General features: G+C 33.9%; 1 protein-coding gene across 1 annotated transcript; it reads right to left on the reverse strand.

The window, feature by feature from the left end:
* Positions 1–959: 959 nt before the first annotated feature.
* LOC132549483 (CD109 antigen-like) lies at positions 960–23811 on the reverse strand. The gene is made up of 35 exons (XM_060213422.1): positions 23705–23811; positions 23399–23582; positions 22483–22651; positions 22015–22085; positions 21737–21791; positions 20899–20972; positions 20128–20167; positions 19123–19207; positions 18694–18841; positions 17265–17519; positions 16214–16408; positions 15678–15848; positions 15288–15479; positions 14368–14517; positions 13871–14008; positions 13297–13345; positions 12491–12607; positions 11875–11989; positions 11458–11575; positions 10626–10745; positions 10110–10226; positions 9665–9796; positions 9259–9430; positions 8636–8824; positions 8225–8303; positions 7697–7871; positions 7170–7271; positions 6345–6525; positions 5774–6024; positions 4701–4862; positions 3352–3414; positions 2664–2803; positions 2114–2288; positions 1621–1726; positions 960–1386 (listed from the first exon to the last, which is right to left on the reverse strand). The coding sequence occupies exons 1-35, from the start codon at positions 23809–23811 to the stop codon at positions 1199–1201; spliced, it is 4785 nt and encodes a 1594-aa protein (XP_060069405.1). The 3' UTR covers positions 960–1198.
* Between the last annotated feature and the right edge of the window lie 929 nt (positions 23812–24740).

Raw genomic sequence — 24740 nt, forward strand, 5'->3', positions numbered from 1 at the left:
ACTCCAGCTTATAAACTTAAAAAATCTGATATTATCAGGATCCTTAAAAGAAATGGATTGTGTTAGAATGTACAAGAAAGCCAGTGAGAAGAGATGGAAGCTAAACCTCCGGTGTAGTTTTCACAGTCTGCTTCAGATTAATTTATAGTATTCATACTCCATATTCTAGTTTTATACTGTCATCTTTCTCCAATTCACCAAATATTGTGTTATACATTCATACAACTACACATCAGTTACGCTCAAGACCATTTTCACTCCCAAAAGATCAAACATACATTTTGGAGAAATCCACTTCTATGAATTACAGGAATGAAATGTTTTGTTTAAGGAACAAGAATAAACAATCTCGCAGATACTCTCATTCTTGATTTGATATAAAAATATGGTTTGATATGTGACATCTAATTTACATACTGTACAAAATATTTACACCCCTGGGTAATATCTACATATTGTACAAAAATTGTTTATACAAAATTCTGATATGCAGAATCAACAGAAAAGAAAACATTGTCACAAAGAAAAAAAAGGATAAATACAATCCTCATTTGAACATGCTGCGATCAGGCTGAACCGTATTTTCTTTTAACAGGCACTATAACTTGAAATTTTGTTTTTTGAAACTTGGAAACTAACAAAAATAATTTGAAAAAAAAATTATATATGTTAAATCACATAGTAATTTGATTAAACTTTTAAGTAATATTTACTGATTTCAGTTTCAAATCCACATTCTAGGTCGTTTCAAGACGTTTCAGTCCAGTAGCACAGCAATCCAATGATCAGTAATGGTTCAAATCACCAGCACAATATTCTTCACAATGTTGATTATTTTAAACAAAATACTTATTAACATTGGTCTTTTTACATTGCATAAACAACTAAACAAGTTTTAAATGGCACAATCAATTAGTAATCACTCCTTTTAAAAAATATTTGTTGCAAAACGACAGGGTTTCAAAATTCAAAAAAAAATTCAGTGGGAAAATATTACTTGTTATACATATTCTGAAAAACATTAAGTTCCACCTCCCTCCCAGCACAATCACTATTGCGATCCTTCATTTCACTGTCTATTGCTGATTTGAATCTTTTTTTTTGTTAATTGCTGATTACAGCCTTTTTGAAAATTAACCAACAAAATACTCATTTAGAAAGTCAACACACAAGATATCAGGAAAGTAAGACTGGGTTGTTATGTTACACGCAGCATGTATCTTTTGATGAAGAAGCCCATTATCAGTGATATAACGGTAAAGCTTGCTTTCAGGACAGTCGCCACATTGAAGAACGGACAGTACGGACATTGGTAGGATCCACAAACGTAGCAGATGTTGAGATTGAACAAATTGTACGTCGTATACATCGTGGTGTTATGGAAACCTATTAAAGGATAAAAAAAAAAAAAATGAAGAAAAAACCCAAATGATAAAAGATAACAAATAACATAAATAAATTTTTTTGACAGTTTCGGAAGAAGCAAGACGACAAATAAAATGTTGATGCTTTTTTTGAAAATGTGGTTTTTGACATTTTGCAGAAAATATTTGAAAAATATATTGGATCTTATTTATAAGAGGAAAATGTTACCATGGTTATGATATAAATATGTCTTACCTGGCTCGTAGTAGTCAAACAACCGCATTTTGTGTTGGATAGTCATGTTAGCCACTGGATACCACCGGTGAGCCTTGAATCTCACACACGATCTACTCTGGTCCAACTGTAACAAATTTCACCAATATTCTTACTAATTAAGACTAGAAAGAATGCACTTATAAAACTTAAACTCAACAGTTACACGGAGGTTAGTTAAGTTTTATTAATATCACAGACAGTAAATTTTAGTGAATATGAGCACAACAATATTGGACAGAAAAACGGTACAAAGTTAAATTGAAGAAGACATTTGACAATTAATTGATGTTTTATTTATCACTTCAATCGTACATATATATATATATATATTGTAACTTACATGTAATCAATTATATAGCAGAATATATTTCAAACAAACTGGACAAATATCTGGTAAATATCACTTCAATATCAGTTTAACAAGAAATTGATTCACACAGATTTAAATCTAAATTTGGTATATCAAACTTACATAATCAAAGTAGAAGACAACTTTTCTGTTGTAGAATTCGGCACGTTGAAGATTTCGCACGGTCTTGTTCAACACCATGGTTCGTAAAGTGTCGTTCATTACCACGTAACCAGATGGTATATCAATTTCTAGGACACTTAGGCCAGAAGTGAGGGACTTCTCTGTGTAGATCCAGCTGTTGAAATTTACCATAAAATTACATAATGGATTTCAATAATTTTGAAATTACTTTATATATTTTATGTAAAATCTGTATCATTTATAAATAAATTTTTTTTCCAATCAAAATTTTCACATTTTGAAGCATTAACACTTGACAAAAAACCAACAGAAAATAAAACAGAAAACCATACTGATTAAAAATAACAATTATTCAATACATATTAGTATGATGATGTCAATTTCTGTTATAACGTAAATTATGTTATAACCTAATCTGAAACTAACGACCCTAAAAATTATTCTTTTTATATGTAAGTTTTTCTCAACAGTCGTAAACAAACATATTCATATTTAATCAAATTTGGTAACTCTGGTAACCAATAGGTACCTGACACAGGGCATCATTTCCATGGTGGAGAAATTCCTTCCAGTAAATTGTAGGAAGTCGAGATCCAGTAGATAGAATTGTTTACTGTCAACTGTGTTTTTTATCTGCCAGGCATACTCAACATTCACAGTGGTAGTCAGCTGTAAAAGAAAATAGTCGTCTATACTTGATGTAGAAATAAATACTTGTAACACAATCATATGCTTATACAAATCTTGTTTGATTCCATCCATCTCGGGTGTTGAGCTATCTCATGCTTGCTTATAATTATGTAACAGATTCCTAAGAGCATTTTTACATTGTATTGGAATCATAAACCCTAGCCATCACTTCACATCCACCTGGGCCCAAACAATGATCAATATCAACACACAGTTGTACAAAAATATGGCTCATTTTCTTATTAAAAATGATTACAAATCTACAGAGGAACTACTTAGGAATAAGTATAATGCAGATATAAGTGGGGCAGAAAATCCAAGAATAACCAGGACTTCACAAGAAAAAACATCTTGAAAAATAGAGCGGAGATCACAATATTCCCACATGTACATAATTTCCATTTATTAGGAGGAGATACAATTTAGTTCAGACTGGTGAGATTTGTCTGTTTGCTGGGTTTATCATTCTATAAAAAGCCACCAGAATGAGGACATCAAATATCTGTGTATATCAGTTTTATATGTACCTGTATCAGAGCTCTGCCTGTACCTCTGGCCGTCACTCTCACCTGTCCATATACTTTAGGAAGCTGCAAGACAAGAACTGGACATTAAAATTTGAGATCCAACCTTACTTCCTTCTACTTTGTATAGATCAACATCTAGCTTACTACCGATGAAGGGAAGGTGTGAACGACACACTTACTATAGTATTGAACAAAGTATTGATACTATTGTATTGAAGTATTCAAATAATCATACAACGACATTGGTTTTAGACAACCTGAATAGTTTATCTGACACCCAATTTGTTCCGGTAGGCGGAGTTAATGTACACTACCAGTTACATAACAATTAAAGTAATCGCTGGAAAAAAAACGACGGCAACAGTAGCAAAATTTACTTCAACGAAATTATGTCCGATACGAACGATATGGTTTTGTACAAGGCGATGTGGTTGTGATGGATAATTGTGGATTCCATCACCATAGACAGGGAGAGCGCATTTTAAAAAATATGCTGAAAGAATATGGCGTCCATGAACATGTCAAACACATGTTCAATGTCACGAGACAGAGGCTTCGGGCAAATACCCGACTTGTGTCAGAATTTCTGGAACTTGCAGTAGTAAACTCCATAGCAGTTTTTTCACATGTTGCGGATATGTATAATTTTCGATGGAAAGATAAAAAATAAAATAAAAAATATATGGGACACAGAATTCCTTTATTTTTTAATGCAGTATGAATTAGGCATATATGACAGGTAATTGTAATTCTTTGTTACATATAATGTGCTTATCTATATACCCACCCTCCCCCCCCCCCCCCCCCCCCCCCCCCTTTCAAAAAAATAAATAAATAAAACTAGTACAGAATGACTATATTCACTGTTAAGATGTTACTTTCGGTCAGTGATCTAACCTGTTGATATATATTTTGTCGTAAAATAGTACTGTAACTTTCGTTTTCTCGTTGTACCATCGATGGAAAAGCAAGGTATCATTGGGTGTAGAACGAAACAAATGGGACAACCCAATTAGGTCTGATCTGAAGCCACCTGTGACTTGGACTCTTCCAATTAACCTCTCGCGACAGTCGAGTGTTTGTAAAATGCCGATGTCTGCACAGTATTTTTTCACCTGGCTCCACCCACAATCGATCTAGACTTGGCTCTGCCAATCAGACAGCTTGTTGCATAAATTTAAGGAATTCGATTGGTGAAGTACTTCAGTACAATACTATCAATACTTTGTTCAGTACTACAGTACTTGAAACGTTCACACACACATTTTATCTTCAATATAATAAAGCAAAAAACATGACGTTTTCTCCAAAACTTGCAGATGTGAAAAAAAAAATAAATAAAAACGTACAAAAGCTTCCTGTAGGTCCGTGTAATTGGTTTTGGACATGATCATCAGGGATTTCCACTCTGGTGAGGCGGAGGATTCCAGCTCCATGAACATGTCAAACACATTCCTGTTAGGGTCGACCTGTGTGAAGGCGTACAGAGACTCCATAGCAGCCAGGGTGTCCTGTAATAACACAATACAGTGATAACACTCCATCTAAGTTTGAGACTTTATTGACATTTGTCTTTATGTGCTGTCTAATACCCATCTCATTGCCCCAGGTAATTGTTTTCCAAGACTACTTTCTCATTCTGTATTCAAATAGCTGAATAAGAAAAATAGGCTGAGGATATTGTAAGAGGCTGGGCTAGAGAATATTTAGCTTAATATTGCAGTTTCATGGTTCCAGTTGCATCTGTGAGAAACCAGGGTAGAAAATTAGGACAAGGTCAGCGCACACACTTTTCATGGAAAAAGAAGATTTTCAACTTTCAATGTATTGTTGTACATAAACATCAAACTTTTAAACTGAACGAAGGTAATGTTTAGGCTCCATAAACTTATCACAGGAGGACAAAGAATAAAAATTCTAGGAGTTTACTTAGTGAAAATACAAGACTTTATCAATAAAGTAATACAAGATTTTATCCATAAAGTTATACTGGACTTTATCAACTTTATCAATAAAGTTATACAAGACTATCAATAAATACAAGACTTTATCAATAAAGTTATACAAGTCTTTATCAACAAAGTAACAAAGCATTTATCTTTAAAGTAATGCAAGGTTATGTAAGACTTTATCCATAAAGTCATACTGGACTTTATCAACTTTATCAATAAAGTTATACAAGACTTTATCAATAAATACAAGACTTTATCAATAAATACAAGGCTTTATCAATAAAGTAATACAAGTCTTTATCAACAAAGTATTTATCTTTAAAGTAATGCAAGGTTATGCAAGACTTTATCCATAAAGTTATACTGGACTTTATCAACTTTATCAATAAAGTTATATAAGACTTTATCAATAAAGCAACAAGAAGGTAAGAGAAATTTGGAATCATTGTCATTATTGAATGTCAATATACCTGTGAAGAAGAAAAAGCTCCAATATAGTTGCGCATGGTCTGCAGCCATCGCATCATAGAGTCTCGCTGCACTTTGTAATCTCCAGATGAAGATCCAAAGTGATTGATGTGTGCCATGAGAGCATACGCCGTACTCTGTACAGCATGCGCATCATTCATCAACTCTAATCTGGGCAACAGGTAGCGCACAGTGTTCACAAAATCAGATGGATTCTCACGCACAACGTCATCAGCAAAGTAGAATTCTTCAGCTGCACAGAGAAATGTATTTTTATGATGAGGATTTCAAAGATTACAATATACACTCACCTGTCATAATTATACTAAAAACACAAAATGTGGGAACAGTGTGTTATTTATCATTTAGTGCAGTGAATTACTTGGTTAAAAGAAATAAACCCATCTTGAATCATACCAGTTTTCAATGTTGAATCCTGTTTGTATTCTTCATGCTTGTATTTAAATTCATGATGAAATTTTATCAATGCCACAACTTTATTCTGAAACTTTCACATCATTTAATATCAATGTATGGTAGAGTACATATTAAAATTCTTATTCATCAACAAACCTTTCCTTCGCTTTGCCCACAGCTTATCAAATATAGTTCGACTCCTCTGCTGACTGAGGGAAAGAGCATAAGCAGTGATGGCCATATGGAAGATCTGATTGCTGGCTTCTATCTCCGAGGTTCTTGTAGACAGGTACTCTGAAGCTCTCTGTCTGGCCTTTTCTATACAACTTTGTGCCTCCTATAATTATAAATGTATGAGTTAAAACATGTTTTATTCAACAGCTGAAGCATTCAGCACAGTACAGATTTTTTAACAATGCCCAAAAAACCATTAGTAAGAAGATTCATTGGTTCATAAATATCTAGATCACATTTTATATCTACTATAATGATATCAGGTCAATGTTTTTAACAGACTGCAGTGATTTGTTTGCTCCCACCTTTTTCAGGACTGCAAACATGGAAAATACCATATATGGAACAAACAATTAGTGTGTAAGGAAAATTCATGCTGAATATTGAAAGCAGTCATTCCAATGTGTAAATTTTTTTTAACATAAATTGATTTTGTCCATTCTGAATCCAACCAAAGAATTTGGTCAGTGTGATGTCAGATGGTGGGTTTGAGGCCCACATGGACCAGTCGTCAGGTTCTGACAGGAGTTTATCAACTCTACAGAGCAAGTGCAATGCCTGCATGGACCAGTCGTCAGGTGCTGACTGCAGTTATATCAACTATATATGGTATTTGTTGACTAGGTGTGTTACAGTTATAGTGATCACAAAAACAACCCTGATGTCTTAATTTTACCTAGTGAAATCATATCATAAATTTCAAAATTAATGCTTACTGGATAACTTTAGACAAACTGGGTGAGTTACCTGTGAAACATCTGTTATCTTATACAGCGCTATGAGAACATATGCCGTTAGAGGAACTGGGTGACCTGTCAGTTTAGCTGCCATCATTTCACTTCTGGAAGCCTGAAATAAGGAAATTCAACAGTCATGATACAAGAAAAACTTCTACCATTACAAACATTTAAACAACACTGATCACTGCAAACTCTTGATATTACAAGCACAACATTGATTATGACTAACAATTTGAATGTAAAAACCTTTTTATCATTACAAACACACAAACAACACTGATCACTGCATACACTTGATATTACAAGCAGAGATGTAACATTGATTACAACTACAGAAAAAGAAGTTTGATTATTACAAGTAAATATAAAATTAAGTTGATTATAATAAACGAAAAAAAGATCACCTCTCTTGTTAGAATTATTTATTGTTCAACATGTAAGGATTTCATAGGAAATAACTCAATACCATGTAATAAATGAGTGAAAACTGACAAAATTACAGCAAACTGACTGCTCCATCAAATTATCACTTACGTAGTTTCTATCATACACAGGAACTTGATCATCGTAGAATTCTCCTGTCACATTGTTCTGTTTCTCACAGATCCACACCACAATTTTGTTGATGAGTTCTAGCTTGATAAAAAGATCTTTCTCCCATTCACCAAATCTCGCCTCATGAAGAGTCTGGGCCACAAAGGCAGTTAGCCTGTATAGTTAAAGAACAGATTGCAACACTTTCGTTAAATTGCTTGTTTTATCAAGGCTTTCTGGTCTTACCATGAAAATTCCATATCATTCTAATTATGTAAAGGGCACATTTACAAATAACTTGTCATATGCTTTATACATTACAATAAAGGAGCCATATTTTAAATATCAAGAAGCAAAAACATCTAAGTTTTTTTTTAAACTGAAAAAAATTTCAATTAAACTTTGACATATACTTCAATGACCTCTGTATATTGTTTTCTATATTAAATATTTTGGTAAATGTCTTTCTGGTTCTACTTTCTTTTCTTCCTCTTGGAACAATACATTTTTCTCTATAAAGAAACCTACCAAATGCTTGATCTGTTGTCGTCTCGGAACATCTTGAAGGATCCGTCTTCTTTCATGTAGCTCAGCTGTCTTTGCAAACCTACCAACAGATAAAAACAGAAGGTAGATTTAAAACCACAGTTACACGTTTTATTACAATGAAAATCTAAAACAATGTGTATTAAGTTCTGAATGCCCCAGTTCTTTACATATGCAAACTATAAAACCATACTGAGATGAGGTGTAACAATAGAACTTAGTGTTATGATACTAACTGGTAAATTTGAACTTAATCTGTTGAGAGATTCTGAGAACAGGACATAGATTTGGGACAATATGAACCAGCTATATGCCGCCTCCCATAAAATCAAAACAGCAGAGATAACAATTAATAGCTGATGTCAGGAGCTTTCCATGAAGCACTATACTAACCTATGTTCATGTAGTGCAGCGTTCGCTTTAGGATGTCATTAGGCAACTGTTGATTAGCTTTCTTGAATTTAAGTGTGATGAGATTGAAAGCAAAATTAAACATATTCATTTCTCCTGCTCCATATGGTCGGTACATGATATCTTCTGCTGTAGGATAGTCCACGAAGAATCCAGGCGTGACAACATCACCTATTAATCAACAACACAAATTTTTATTCCAATTATCCACATTTTCTCGAAAGGATGCATCAAACATTTTTGTACTCAAACAATAAGGATAAATTTGTAATTCCATGAATGACACTGCAAGAATGCTTTTCACAGAGAGTGCCAAGTTAATCGCTCTGTGTATAGAAAGTGTCATTCTGGGACAGGGTCTCTAGCAGTAGCCAATGGCTACCTCAATGAAGGAAGTCCTGCCACATGAGGTCACATTTCTTTTCAAGAACAACCATAATGGCATAGGAAGGTCTGTGGACTCAACTTCCACAACCTACCTCCAAACAGGGAACATCAAACTACATATCTCGGATCTTTACCGTTTGTAGTAAAGACTAGGGCTCTATGAACTGGGAAATTGCAATCCCCAAATGTCTTGAGTTAATGAGAAATACTTTACTTACCAAACAGGCTGAGGTGGCCTACACCTGAACCAGGAACGTAATTATGGTAACGCTGTTCTGGTGTGATGAACTGGTCAGACACATTGACCTTGAGATCTGGGATGATGATTGAGCCGTAGGTGATCATGTCTATCAGGCAGGGTGTGTGGTAATAGTTGAGAACACCATCACCCTGGTAAAACACGCACAACAGTGTCAATAATTCTATCACCCTATCAAATCATGTCTATATTTAGTGTAAAAATCAACTATTTGAAAGACTGAACGTCATCAATTTCAATATAAATAAATGGACACAAGTCTAACATTGACGTCACGTTTTTGTTTTTACGTAGTAAAACTATCGTCATGATGACATCTACCACTGGTGTTGAATCTTTATGGTATCCTTGACATAAATACTTACTGTAACATAGATTTGTTTTGTCACTGAGTCCCGCTCCAGGAAGCACCAGGCACTGACAGTGAAGGTGAAGTTGCCCTGGACCATGTTGGGGACGATGGGCATCAGGATGTCTTTGGACTCACCAGGTTCAAGCTACAAACAAGAAGGAAAATTTTGTTAAAGGACACAGAAAGAGAGAGAGAAAAAAAGGAAAGAAAACGACAGAAAACCAGAGATAAAGGAAGAATGAGATAGAAAAACAGAGAAAAAGTGAAACAAGGCGAGAGAGAAAAACAGAGAAAAAGTGAGACAAGGCGAGAGAGAAAAACAGAGAAAAAGTGAGACAAGGCGAGAGAGAAAAACAGAGAAAAAGTGAGACAAGATGAGAGAGAAAATTCACATCCACATGACAAGGATATTCTACAAACAATTACTTAAGGTTAAAGTTAGATAATAGAAAACTTACGAAGACAATGGTTTGGTGGTCACCGTTGTGTCGTGTAGGACTATAAGATGTTACGAAGCCCTCCTCCCCTACTAGTACAGAGTCATAATCTGGAGAACCTTCCATAGTGACCAGAACCTGAAAAATTCACATATTACCGTCAGAAAGAAGCACCTTCAAGTAAACAACTCTTTAAATTTCCTGAAAATATTAACTCTTAATAATACAAATATATATACACATAACATGAAATAACGAAATAAAAAAAAGTAGAAGTTTATAAAGGTCATTCAAATTCCATAAAATTCCTGCTAAAAATCTTTTTCATTTTATTATTTTTGTTTTCTAAAGGGTTGAGAAATGCTAGGGGTGGAAATATTAACAAGTTTTTTTCAAATTAACAGCCTAAATCCAGATATATGCAAATAAGGTTACCTAACCGATTTCTCTCAAATCACAGGCTGATTACATTAATCTATAATTGAAAATTCAGTGTTTAAATCTAATTTTGATTATAGAACCACTTTTTAAATTTACCTCGATGAAGTCGGAGGCATACCAGTAGTTGAACACTGTGACTCTGACACCGATCTGTTCTCCTCGGATAATGTGTGTTGCTGATTCCACGATTATGTACATGTAGCGGGTGGCATCGTACTGTAAAGGCAAGATATCAGTTATATCAGCACCGACACTAAATCAGGTTATCTGTGTGTGCTTCAGATTTTATCGTTTAGGTAAATAAGTCTGACAAATAAATAAACCTGTCTGATATGGCAATTACACTAAATTTCACATTTAGTTACAACCAGAAAATATTTTGTACATATCAATAATCATTGGACTTTCAGAGTTTTCAGAATGAAATGGGTAAACAGGTTACATTGGTGGTGTAGCAATCATCAAAATACATATGTTTAAACACTTAATGACCATAGGTCTTGTAGTTTTAGAGAATAGGAATTAAATTTCAGATCATGATGTTGTTTTAATATTGTCAAACGGAAAGGTCAAACACTTAATAACATTTGATTAAAATCAATTATTCATTAATCATAAGGAAATTTCTGAATGGGCGATTAAAAAAAGGCTTATTAAAGGTGAACTGTGAAAAATTACCTATCTGGTGCAAAACCATGACAAATATTTGCAGCACAAAATTATATAGGGTAATAACTTTTACATAAATAAATTTTCATATTTTTTCAATATGTCAAGTCCCATTATCATTAACAGTCCTAATATGAAAAAAGGCATTTAATCATTTTTTGCATGATTTTTGGTATATAAAAAGACATCACTAAAATGTTTCACTGATTGCAGTGCTAATTTAATATTGAAGAAATGGCTAATTGTAGGGGTATCTTACCCGCAGAGGTTGCGGCATCAGTCCTAGACCAAGGTTTCGACTCATGGAAATTCCATTGATGACCCATTCTAGTGGGTATTTAGGAACGTTGACCCGGAAATCGACCTCTCCATCAGGCCTGTCAAGGTAAACAATACCGGTAACTGTTACAACACAACATGAACAAATAAAGTATTAAATTACCAAATCAAAATATTTGTTCTTCTGAAATAAATGTAGGATTTAAACCTTTCAAATCTACATATACATGAAAATCTTATTTCTTTACTCCAATTTTCAAAGCCACAATGATTATCTTATGATTAGATTTCCAAACTGTATAGAGCTATTCTGTAAAAATAGTTCTTTTTTGAGGGGTTTTATTTCTGTCTATTTCTTGAGTACTCTTCTATCCACATATATGAAAGTGTGCATTACTTTGTGAAGTATTCTTGCCACGCCCAACCACTGTCCTCGTAAAATCTCAGCACGCGGCTCACACGATTAATCATATTTGTTGTCTTGTTGTTGTAACGTGGGTCTTCTTTTGGACCTGGAACAGATAGTTGTCCATCATATCAAGTCTCACTCAGATACAATACAAGAGTACTCATTGGAGTTACAGATATAATAATCTACATCCTTCATAAATGATACATCGTATTTAAATTTCATCTATGAACAAGGAGGTGCAATCACAACACAACCTGACATCATCTGTTAACGGAGCTTGATTTACATATAAATAATATATTCATATATGCCATTTGTTTTTGCCAAGGGAACAGCGTCATTAGGGCTATGTATGCTGACTGGTTTCACCTAGAGGAGGGCTTGGCTCCTTCCCCCCTCCATTCACCCAAAATTATATTTAGGTTTTTTTCACATTGTAAGTAATGCAATCAAATTTTAGATGAAGCATTATCCAATTTTCAAATTATAAATAACCATGCAGTACTTAATGTTTCTGCTTTCATCTACCTTTCAAACACATGTTTTAAATATAAGGCAGTTTAATTCTGTATATCTGATAGTCCTGAGATTGATAACTTACAGTTCTCCTCATCTGACCAATCAGTGACGCAATCAAAGTTCTTGTCACAGGTCTTGTTTTTGTGGTAACAGGTCCCATCAAAACATGGAATGGTGTCAGGCTCCAACTCACACTGATCTGGAAACATTGTTTAGAAGAATCCATATGTATTATCATCCAAAGTAGCAGCCAGCAAGAACTAAAAGATGTCCCTCGTACAGAAAAATTTAAACTTTTTCACAATTCATTATTTCTTTTCAATCAATGACAAAATATAAACAAAGGAAAGATTTATATGGAGACTCCTGAAAAACAAAAGGAGAATAAGACCAGGTGCTCCAGAAGAGTAAGAGTCTTCTGCTTCATCGATGACACCCCACAACCTCACATTTTCAAATTAGATAAAGTTAAACAGCAACAGAAATATCAGGCCTACTAATCAGCATCAGATACATCCAGCTTCATTTTACAACCTAACTAGATCATCAGATAAACAGGCATAAATTACAGATCTGCCCTGACTTAGGTTTCACTGCAATGATTGCTACACCTCATCTGGATACCTTATAAAACAGAATTTAAGACATTCTTGCCCAGACTATCATCTCACTGAAATGACTATGATGATGTTTTCTGTAATTTCGTCTTTCAGATCTTGACTTAATTTCTCTAGCCATGAAGAAGTCATCTCCCAAATTTCCTTAAACATTAAAGTATTGAGTCGTTTGGCATATAAAATATTCAGATTAAAGTTATCGTGGTTACTTTGGTTACTAGGGATACAATTACATGAACTGTTTGGGAATCTATCATATCACAGAACTTACTTGGAACTCTGTTGATGGTAACATCAGAAAGGGCCAGCAGTCCAGAATCCTACAAGGTCAATACAATGCATTCATTGATCAAAATATACAAAAAACAAAGAAAACTAGCATTTGATCAACATATTTCATAAGTGGGATTTTTCTCTTTTGTGAACAATGAAAATTGAAAGTTAATACAAAAAAATTTATTAATCAAAAAAAGGAAAAAACTCAAACAGCTTATCATAATATATCATAGGTGGAATTTCTCTGTTCATGGATAAAACAGAAACTGAAACTATGTCCTACATTTGACTTTTGCCTCCTGATATACTTTAATAAGACAAAATAAAAATCTGATTTATGAATGAAAAATCAGCAAATGTCTGTAACACATAAATGCCATTGGTCCCATGCATATAATCAACTTTGTATAATGAATTTGCAGCAGTTGTTGAATGTGATCCACATCTGGATACAGACTCAACACTGGGCACTGATCCATAGCCAGCTTTTGACCCTTGGCTGGTAACTTTGTAAGGGTGACATTAGTATTTTAGAGAGAATCTGCTGTTCCTATGCTTGTGCTACATACACGGAAGGTTGTGAAGCTGTCGATGCCATAACCTTGTGCCAGGAAGAACTTGTACTCATACTCTGTCTCGCTGAGTCGCCAAAGATGCTGGTAACTGCCTCGGGCAGGGGCGTCATAACTGTTCAACTCATCCACTAGCTATAAAGAACAGAATTAATGAACTACATAAAAATTGTCTTTAAAACAAATCTCTGACATACGAGGGCTGGTGAAATTTACACTTGATTATATGGGATTCCTATCTGCCTGGTACTGATGTTTGAATACATAAAACCTGCCCTAGCTCTAAACATTGTTCCATTTAAAATAAAATAATTTTCGGGTCATATGTTACCATATATACTGCACAAATTTCCCTCACATTTTACTTCCACAATCACAAACAGTTATCAGTATAAAATCTTTTTATAATGTATTCATACAATCAATGGAGGTAACTTTTAACCACAAGTTTCAGCGTACAACCTTAGTTGAATGGTTATAGATTCCGTACTTACATTATACTCAGTGAGTCCATCATTAATTCCTCGCACATAAAGATCACTAGGCATAGCAGCAAAAGCTAGGTAGGAGCCTGGATCAGCTGTGGCCATGATTTCAACAGTATCTCTAGTAAAGTCCTTTCCTCGGTTTATCTTGGCTCCAACCTGTACAGCAAAAACAGGTATTTATAATAACTGCATAGAAAAAATAATCTATATTGCATCTCTGATTCTGTACTATCTAGATAGAGAAGTGCATCATACAAACATTTTCACTTGCACCTAGTAACTGTGTGACCTTGACCTTTGACCCCAAAAATTAAAAGGGTTTCTTACTGTCTAACTCTTTTCATAATCAATTAAATGTTTTTTTGGTTGCTACCTGAAGTGTTTAGATAAAAGGATTATTTTTGACTGTGTGTTGCTTATAATATCAGTATGTTGACATTTCTTTGCTGCAATCTATGTTATGAAATGAGCAGAAAAGTTTTATTTCATGAATAATGTACTTGGAAATACAATACATTAATTCAGTAAAATTACAGGAAATATGACCGTTCATGTGCTTTCCTAGTCACATATGTGCTATTGGTTACCTCAGCTTTTTGTTGCACACATAAGTTATATCCATGTTTTATTTTGGCTATAATAAATATAAATTAAGGCGGCTATAACACGCCTTCACATACAATAACAAGAGAGCCATGGCCCTGGCCCTTTATGGTCCTCTCACAATTGACGAATGGATGGACAAACCACAGAATTAGCAGATGGTGGTCTGACAAATCTGATACATTCCAATGATGATATTTCAGACCAGATTTTAAACTACATATTTTCTTTGAATGTCTACGTCATGTTTTAACAACTGGACACATGACTGAGGCTATGATATTCTGACAAAACCCCATGAATCAATTAAAAAGTGTTTTTACCTGGTTGGATTTCATTCCATCAATAGAAAACGTAAGTGTGTCAATGACGATCTCCTCTGGCTGTCCAGATACATAGTATACAACAATACGAGCTGTCGGTACCATTTCCTTTGACAGAGCAATGGAGAAGGTCTTCCTGCGGGATTTCATCTCTAATTCTTCGCCCACAATGATATTACTTCCAGCGACGATCTAGACAAAACAGCAGATTAAACAGTTAAACATGTCAACAGACTTTGTATAGCATAACAACAGATAGCAAGTAAAAATCTTGATAGAATATTTACAGCACATTAGAATAAAGAGCAAGTAAACATTTCCACATGAAGCGTATTGAAACTTTATATATGTTGATATGTCCTATGTATGGTTAGATCTGGAAATATCTACCTGATAATATATTCTAGGTATGTAGTTGCTGGTCTTCACATGGAAAATCATATATTCATTGATCTTTGGAGAACTGGTGGATGTTGACACAGTGATGTAACTGTTGCTTGGAGAGTAGAATTTGGTTGCCATGAGTTGGATATCGGTAGATGGGTCACCATCATACTGGGCCTGAAATTATAAGAAAGCAAATATCATACTGGTCCTGGAATTCAAGCTGAAGAAATTAAAACAGCCGCAGTTCCAAAATTTAAAACAACACACTTGGTAAGGATTGGTGTTGGATTGGCTGGCATCAAACAACCTCTTATAATGACTAAATACATTTAAACCTTGTCATCTAGATCTTGCAGGACCAAGGAAATACTACAAGATTACTTAGCATTCAATTCAAGTGAGTTTGAATGATTTGTGTAAGATTAGTCATGGACTGATGAAATGTTTCAAATAAAACAATGTCATCAAGTTATACGAGTACAAGATTACAAGTACAACTATATGTGATTTTATCTAAATGTAGCTTGATTTTAACTGACCGTTATCTTGAGTGAAGCAATCTGTTTATCAATTGGGATAGAGAACTGCACAATTCCTTTGACAGGTGTCTTCATGTATTGTGCACCTCCCGTAATGGGTGCACCTCCTCCTGTGCCACTGTAGCGCGGCTCCAGAATAAGACGGACATATTTGGAGGATGACACTGGCGTGCCATCATACTTCATAACAGCTACCTAATAAAAATATAGAACATTCAACAAAATTTATTCCAACTTCATTATTACATGCACTTACACAAAAGTTGTGTTAAAGTTGATTACTAAGCATTATTTTTACTGATACTAGACATCTGTTTTAAATAAATGTCTCTCCATACATTCTTGTGTCGAGATTTTCTCTGCTTGTGATCTGTATAGATTCAGCATGGGAGGGCAAGTATGTATGGACAATTTGTCTGTTGTGCATTTCATTCAATAGGACTTTCAGACTGATTTTTGTCATAATCATCAAGTGCTATCATTAAGCACTATAACTGGTTGTGTTATATACTACTTATCACTGTATCCATTATCTAATTGATGTGTATATCTTATAACAGAAAAAAGATCCAATGACCCGATATATGCAAATCAGTAAAGATGGTATGCTCTTGTAGAATTGAATTCTTGGGAAATAAAGAATTTAGTCCAGAAAGTAACAATGTGGACGAAATAGCGAACTTGACAACATTCTGAAGAGATCTTCTGAGAATGTTGTTCAGTTCTCTATTTCATCTACTCTGATGTGTAACTTTGTTTATAATAACAAGGAGAGAACTTTCTAAAGCTAAGCATGTTGCCTTATTTCATTTGTTGGTAAAATCATGACAAGAAAATATTCTGAAACGGGAAAAAAAAAATCTATGGACAATGACTGGTAATTTGAGACTTAACAAATTTTTTGTAACATTTCAATTTCGATACAGAAAAAAAAAAAAAAAATAAAAACAGTGATACAAAACAACATGCTTTAAAAACTTGATATAATTATACTCTTGATTGATATACGGTACTACTTTATCTTTACAGTAGGACCAGCTGACTTTCCTACCTGTACAGTCATTGTAGTTTCAGGTTTGAATGTGCGAACATGGTCACCAACCCACTGAAGTCGTGTGCGCGAGCTGAAGATAGTCGTACTGGCATAACCTTGTTTGGTCATACTGAAGAACCAATCATATACAGAGGCGTTGAACTGGAGCTCAAAATCAGTCAATCCTGGCCAGCCGATATATTGTGGCCAGTACCGATGTACTCGCTGTAATATCTCCGACATCTTAAAGTTGAATGCAATTGGACCTTTAACCTGAAAAGAAAAGACTAAACAGGTGACTTTACAGTCAACACATTTCCTCTAGTCAAAAATGCCACACTTAAATACTCTACAAAACGGTAAAGGTGACAATGGTGTAGCTTGAGCTTCATGGGCAGTAATGACATAATGAAAGTGTTACAAGGTATTAGGGACAGTACATGGTTTACAAGGCCATTGTTACTAGGTATTAGGGACAGTACATGGTTTACAAGGCCATTGTTACTAGGTATTAGAGACAGTGCATGGTTTACAAGGCCTATGTTACTAGGTATTAGGGACAGTACATGGTTTACAAGGCCATTGTTACTAGGTATTAGGGACAGTACATGGTTTACAAGGCCTATGTTACTAGATATTAGGGACAGTACATGGTTTACAAGGCCATTGTTACTAGGTATTAGGGACAGTACATGGTTTACAAGGCCATTGTTACTAGGTATTAGGAACAGTACATGGTTTACAAGGCCATTGTTACTAGGTATTAGGGACAGTACATGGTTTACAAGGCCATTGTTACTAGGTATTAGGGACAGTACATGATTTACAAGGCCTATGTTACTAGGTATTAGGGAAAGTACATGGTTTACAAGGCCTATGTTACTAGGTATTAGGGACAGTACATGGTTTACAAGGCCTATGTTACTAGGTATTAGGGAAAGTACATGGTTTACAAGGCCATTGTTAATAGGTATTAGGGACAGTACATGGTTTACAAGGCCATTGTTACTAGGTATTAGGGACAGTACATGGTTTACAAGGCCATTGTTACTAGGTATTAGGGACAGTACATGGTTTACAAGGCCTATGTGTTATGGCATAGCAGATTTCTTTCGTTAGCTACTTAAAATCTAGAGACACCAAACAGGGCAAGATATTTTCATATTCTGATAACAGTAATCCCAGTCTTGACAATTTGCTGTTCAAATTGTTGAAAATTTGGTGTACAGGCCAGAGCGAAAACTACTGTATGGATCTAATAATTAATAATACAAAAATTGGAAGCTAGTGGAAGCATGAAAGGAAAGACACTGTAGAATATTGTCATAGAGGTAGCATAATTATATATGTGATCTTCGATAAAAATGTTTGAAGTATGAAAGTTTCTTGAGGATGGACATCGTAAATCATATATAAACCAGAAGAAAGTGATTTCTAGGCCACTTACGTAGTCGTACACTTCTGTCATGGTAATAGGGGTGTACAGGGCAGGATTGGTGTTGGTTACATCAGTATTCTCATAGCGAAGGTCTGGAGGGGGTATCACTGTCAGCAACACAGAGGCGTTTCCTTCCACAGGCTTACCAGTTGTCATACTGTTTGTATCATTAAATGATTCATTTACTTATCATTATATATATATGTATATTGATCTACATTTATGAAAAATATTGACAATAGAATGTTTGGTTTTTATTTTGGTTACATTCATCCCTTTTATATTTTATATTTTTTTTATATTAATTTGTATTTCATAATTAGAAAATAAAATAATTAAATTAAATTTCAATTAAATTCAATTTCATAATTAGATAATTATATAATTATCAAATTGAAGACAATTATTTGTAGGTGTGATACATTAAAGGGTAATTACTTTGCGTTGATGACACCACCAACAGAATCCACATTGTCCATGATATAAGGACGGACAGTCACATTGACATCAAATCTTGGGTCCCCTAGACAATGAAACAAAAGATTTCCATTTAGCACATGAGCATCTTTGGGAATTCTTTAGAAGAAATAATTGATACTAAACTACATAATAGTAGATATTTCACCATTCACAAGATACATCACACCTGTCATTAAAGGTATCTCGCCAATCACTTATGGTATTTGACCTAACACTATTATATCTCATCTGTCACTATTTTGTCACTATTGATATCTCACCTGTCACTATTGATATCTCACCTGTCATTAAAGGTATCTCACTAATCACATACGGTATCTGACCTAACACTATTATATCTCATCTGTCACTATTGATATCTCACCTGTCACTATTGATATCACACCTGTCATTAAAGGTATCTCACTAATCACTTACGGTATCTGACCTAACACTATTATATCTCACCTGTCACTATTGATATCTCACCTGTCACTATTGATATCTGGAAATTTCACACCTTTCATTAGAGATTTCTCATCCGTCACTATCAGTATCCCCACTGTCACTATATGTGTATATATAGATATGTCACCTATCACTAGAAATATTTCACCTATATGCCTCAAGATATCTCACCTGTCACTCGTGATATCTCACCTGTCACTCATGATATCTCACCTGTCACCTGGGATATCTCACAAGATCTGTCACCTATCACTAGATATCTCACATCGTTGTCACAAAATATATCACCTATCGCTAGAGATATGTCACTTGAAATTAATAAGATACTTCCCACATCACATGATTAAGTTACTTTCAAATCACTACATATAATGACAAAATATCAAAGGGAGAAAAAAAACATTCATGTTTGGAGTGATTGTAGAAAAACTTTCATTGAAAATGACAGTCACCATTGATGGGGAAATATATGCAAATTGTAATCTAATTAGTGATTAATTAACTTTAAAAACTTACAATATTCTTCTACAAGGAAATGCTTGTAATACACATAACCCTGTAAAGAAAAGTAAAAACAGAATCAGTAAGAATGATAGTTGAAAACATCAGAATGTTCTACAGGTAACTTATGGAAAATCACAAAATCAGTTCTTCTATTTATCATCACAACTAACCATAAGAAATCTTTACCCCTTATTCTTATCCTTGCTAGTTATCTCACACAAATCTATGTGAAATACTCATTGCCTAGTACAAAGTATTACAAATTTATACATTCAAAAGCATATTTTTCCTTTTATCAGTCTAAAGATAAACTTATAAGGAGTAAATATGGCCTAAAATGAAGGCTAAACGCTGATAAATTTTCACATTGAATCATATTTATTTTGAGATAACTGTGAGTTAACCGGGTTAAGAGCTGTTAACTGTGTTACCTATTTAAATAAAAGTCATCTACATTACAAAAATATAATTCCCACTAATGATTACTGTGCATCAAAACCTACATTTAAAGAGCGAAGGGGAAAGAAATTAGAGAAATCATATTACAGCTGGTACACTATATTACAGGGTTACCTCCCCTACATAAGACTTCCACATAGATAATAAATCTCAATTCTGACGGAATTTTCCATCATTTGTAACCATTTTTTGATAATATACTAAATAAATACAGTACTCCATCTATCAAGCATGACCTACAAAAACTATAAATAGGAAATTTTTAGAATATTTCAATACTCTGTATCTAGCTTAGTCCCAATAACACTTATCTTGCATACTTACAAAAGCATCGACTTGTATAGACCAGTTTCCATAGTTAGGTTGATCAGACAATTGAAAGCTCTGACTTAAAATACCTGTAAGGTGAGAACACAACATGAAATTTGAGAAAATGCTGGAAATCAAACAGGACTTGCATATAAATTTTCTATCTTTATTTTAATATACGGTATATAAGAAAAAAATAATATGTCACTAAAATTTTAAGGCCATTTAGATATGAATGGAAAAGTTCACTACTAAACAATAATCTCTATACTATTTTTTATTCAAAAGTAAATTAAGTTTTGATCAATTCTGTATATTTTGTCTAAAATTGTGTAAAAAAAATTGTGACTGATCCCAGAATTAAAGCTTAAATCTGGTAGAAATGTTTGGCACTTAAACTTATATTAATGAACATGATTTTTAATTCATTTTCAGGTAGATTTTGAACTTTAAAGATATTTTTTTTGTATCAAAAAAGCATGTACGTCTTACATTTAATTTATTTCTAACTCCATAAACTATAATACCAGACATCAGCTTGATACAGGAATCAATTTCTTAGCCCGGGAGAAAGACCTTGAAGGCGTTAACATGAGAATATACCGGAGTACCTAGGGAAACCCCTATTATTATGAAGTGAACCTGGCTGACACATTTTCAAATCTAATTGAGAAATCAAACCCTGGTCACCTTAGACAAGCCTATAACCACTGAGCCATATGATGACACGTACATCACCATCATGTGTAATCTGGTTCCACAGAATTAGGCCATAGGAATGAAATGAAAATCCTTTTTTTCAAGTCATACTTATGTACGTATACTTTTACAAAAACAAAGTGAAGTAACTGACCTCCTGCATTGGTCTGTACAGCCAGCCATCTACGTACTGGGAATCCTGTTGGATCCTGAAATCAATTACACAAGGAAAGTTTAAATGTTTTTCAATGTTGTAAGTGGTCTCAATCAAATCTGAATACAGTTATCTTTGATTATGGCTAAAACTCATACTTTCAAAATATTTCTATCTGAAAATTATAATGTCAATTTAAGTTGTAATACTTAAGATTCAGATTTCTGTGAAATTTCAATCTTTTTCGATGGAAATTTTCGATGAACTACATTACTTACATTGACATAAATTGTCATACTTCCATATTTGGGCATCAAGTTGGGAAGTATAGGCACCACTCGAAAGTAAACTAAGAAAAATACAAACACAAAAATTCACTCACAGTTGTCAATTCATTTTGACGACAAGAAAAATATGATTAACAATCCAATATATAAATCTTTTATCATCGTGTTGTCATTGCTGCTTACAATGCATTAAAGATATTATCTTGGAAATATTGCTTGATGTAAATTGTCAAATATCAATATTTTCAAAAATTACTATCAGCTAAAACCTGGATTATTTCAATCAATATATTGCATATGGTGTATTCAAGATATCATCTTGTATTTTAGCAATATTCAAATTGCCTTATATCATTGGTAATAATTGATTTTGGAATCTACAACTTAAAAAATTACAAAACTTCTGGAAGACTTTTTTTTAATAACAATTCGTTTTATCCTTGCATGTATATACTATACCTTTCTGGCCCTGCCTGAAGATGGGCTTGCTCAGTTGTATAAACAGGGAGGCCTGCTTAGGGTGGAATTCTATAGATGTTTCGTTTTCAAACACATTTCCACTGCTTCCTCCGTCAATAGTTCCCTCCACTCGTAGTTTGTAATCCCCAGTCTGAGAATTCTGAGGCATCTGTAAAATGTAATTTCAAACCAATTGTTAATCTGATGTGTAAACATAAAAAATGTTCAGCTAACCTATTTGTCTTTGAAATGGTTATATATTTGTTTATTCATTAGAATAAGGTGCTTATGTCATCTTAAAAGCAAAAGAATTCTTATCTTAATACTCCACATGGCTCAGGAATGATGCCTATTATAGAGGATTTCAGTGTATATTTCACACTGGATACTTTAGAGTAGCTCTCGGCTCCTAACCAATAGGTGGTACAGTGAAATTACTCCTGTTTGAGAATTATGTCCATGTCCTTATGCAGTTAGAAGTCAAGAGAGTGCTGTCATGAGGATTTGCACAAAACTGTCACAGGAGCTCTAAAAGATCTTGTTGTGTCCATGTCACACTGCATCAAAGTTACAAACAGGGGAGATAATTCCCCCCAGTTTTCACTACAATATCATTCGTCTTTTAAATTACAAAAGAAAAAAAAAAAAACAACTGTGACAACAAAAACTTGATAATCAGACTTGTTTTTTCTTTCCCCTCTGTAGACTTAGGATTTCAGTCTAGTGATTTCATCTTTTTATACCTGAACAAATCCATTAATGTCTACAATATGAGACTTGTCTTTCTTGTTCACCATTCCACTACAAAATTGTTCTTGTCTGATCATAATAAAATTCAAATTTTTTTCAGTCTTTGATTTTAAGAATAAACTACAAAGATATATATAAACTTTTTTTCATAACAAAGAAAACTTACATGTAACTGCATGGTACGACTGCCAATCTGGTCAAATGTCAGCTTAGCCCCAGCATATTCAACATTTTTATGTGTAATAGACACCCGTACTTCTATTCTGGAGTATTCTAGTTTCAAAATTGTCACAAAAATTTGTACAACTTGATTCGGCCGAACTCTTTTAGGTGCAATCACCAAATAAGTCCTGCAAAGGAAGAATGTGAAATGTAAGTAATTATTTCTCCTAAAAATTACACAACACACAAAATTTTTCAGACATTCTCAGTTGATTTCCTTATTCTTTAACATATTATCTGGAATACTTACGGAGCTCTTTCCTGTTTGTACCCAACTTGGTTATCTATGACTGTCTGACGACTCTGGGCATACCCTACTCCAAGTAGAGCAGCCCCCAGTAATAGGAACCTTATCATATTATAAACATCTGAAACATAAATAGTATTCAAATTTAAACTTTTAACTTTTTGAGTTGTAAAGAATTTAACACTTAGGTGGTGGATAAGTGGGATTGGGGAAGCAGAATATTTCTTTCATGTACTACCCAGTGCTAGCTTTTTAATTTACATTACCCGTACATTGTTATGCAAATCTCCCCATCATACAATTACTACTGTTATTTTTTACAGAATTTTTTCTGCTGAACCCAGAACACCGCTTTTAATATTTTGAGGAATCCCATTATTGAGATAGTGATTTCCCAATATTTGGCCGAGTCCCACAGGAACAGTGCGAGTCCCAAAATTCACTTACTATATAACTGAAACTTTTAAATGTATTGTGAATTAAACAGTGCTTTAAATAAAAGACTCGTACACATAAAACTAGTTAAATAATGAAACCCTCACACTTCTCAATTTCAATCAACTGCAGATTACACAAGTAAGGAATAAACTTTTTGATCGATTCAAATACAATCTTTATATTGTCATTGCAATGTAAAACATTAAAGTATGTTTTTTATAAATACTATAAACTTGTATTTAAGTGCGTATGAACGTTTTTGAAAGGAGTACCAGGTATGTGTAATCATTATAGAACTACCGGAAGTAAGTTGAAGATGAGTAATACCCAACAATGCTGGTTTAACAAGCATAATTTACGAGTCAGTGTGTGGAAATCACTATGACACTGCATTTAATATTTAGGCGAGAATTTCTGCTCAAGAAGATTGCCTAAACGATAAATTAAATCTACTGATTACAATACAATAACACCAACCGTGTACCATCGAGACCAAAATATGGCGGCCATTTTCATCTATTTGAAAACAAGGTAGGGACAGGTGCGAATCACAGGTGTATTTTAGAATAGAATGCCGATTTCGTAAAATATAATTAGAGCG

This window comes from Ylistrum balloti, unplaced genomic scaffold, assembly GCF_031769215.1.
Source record: "Ylistrum balloti isolate Yb309-2 unplaced genomic scaffold, AGI_CSIRO_Ybal_v1 Utg370058, whole genome shotgun sequence".
In the NCBI taxonomy this organism is placed as follows: Eukaryota; Metazoa; Mollusca; class Bivalvia; order Pectinida; family Pectinidae; genus Ylistrum; species Ylistrum balloti.

Bases quoted from the DNA above. Each gene is read 5' to 3' on its own strand.
- LOC132549483 (XM_060213422.1), bottom strand. From the start codon at position 23,811: ATGATAAGGTTCCTATTACTGGGGGCTGCTCTACTTGGAGTAGGGTAT. The intron at 23,583-23,704 runs GTAAGTATTCCA...CTTCCTTTGCAG, and splicing joins TACAAACAGGAAAGAGCTCC to GACTTATTTGGTGATTGCAC. The intron at 1,727-2,113 runs GTAAGTTTGATA...AATTTGTTACAG, and splicing joins TTGTCTTCTACTTTGATTAT to TTGGACCAGAGTAGATCGTG.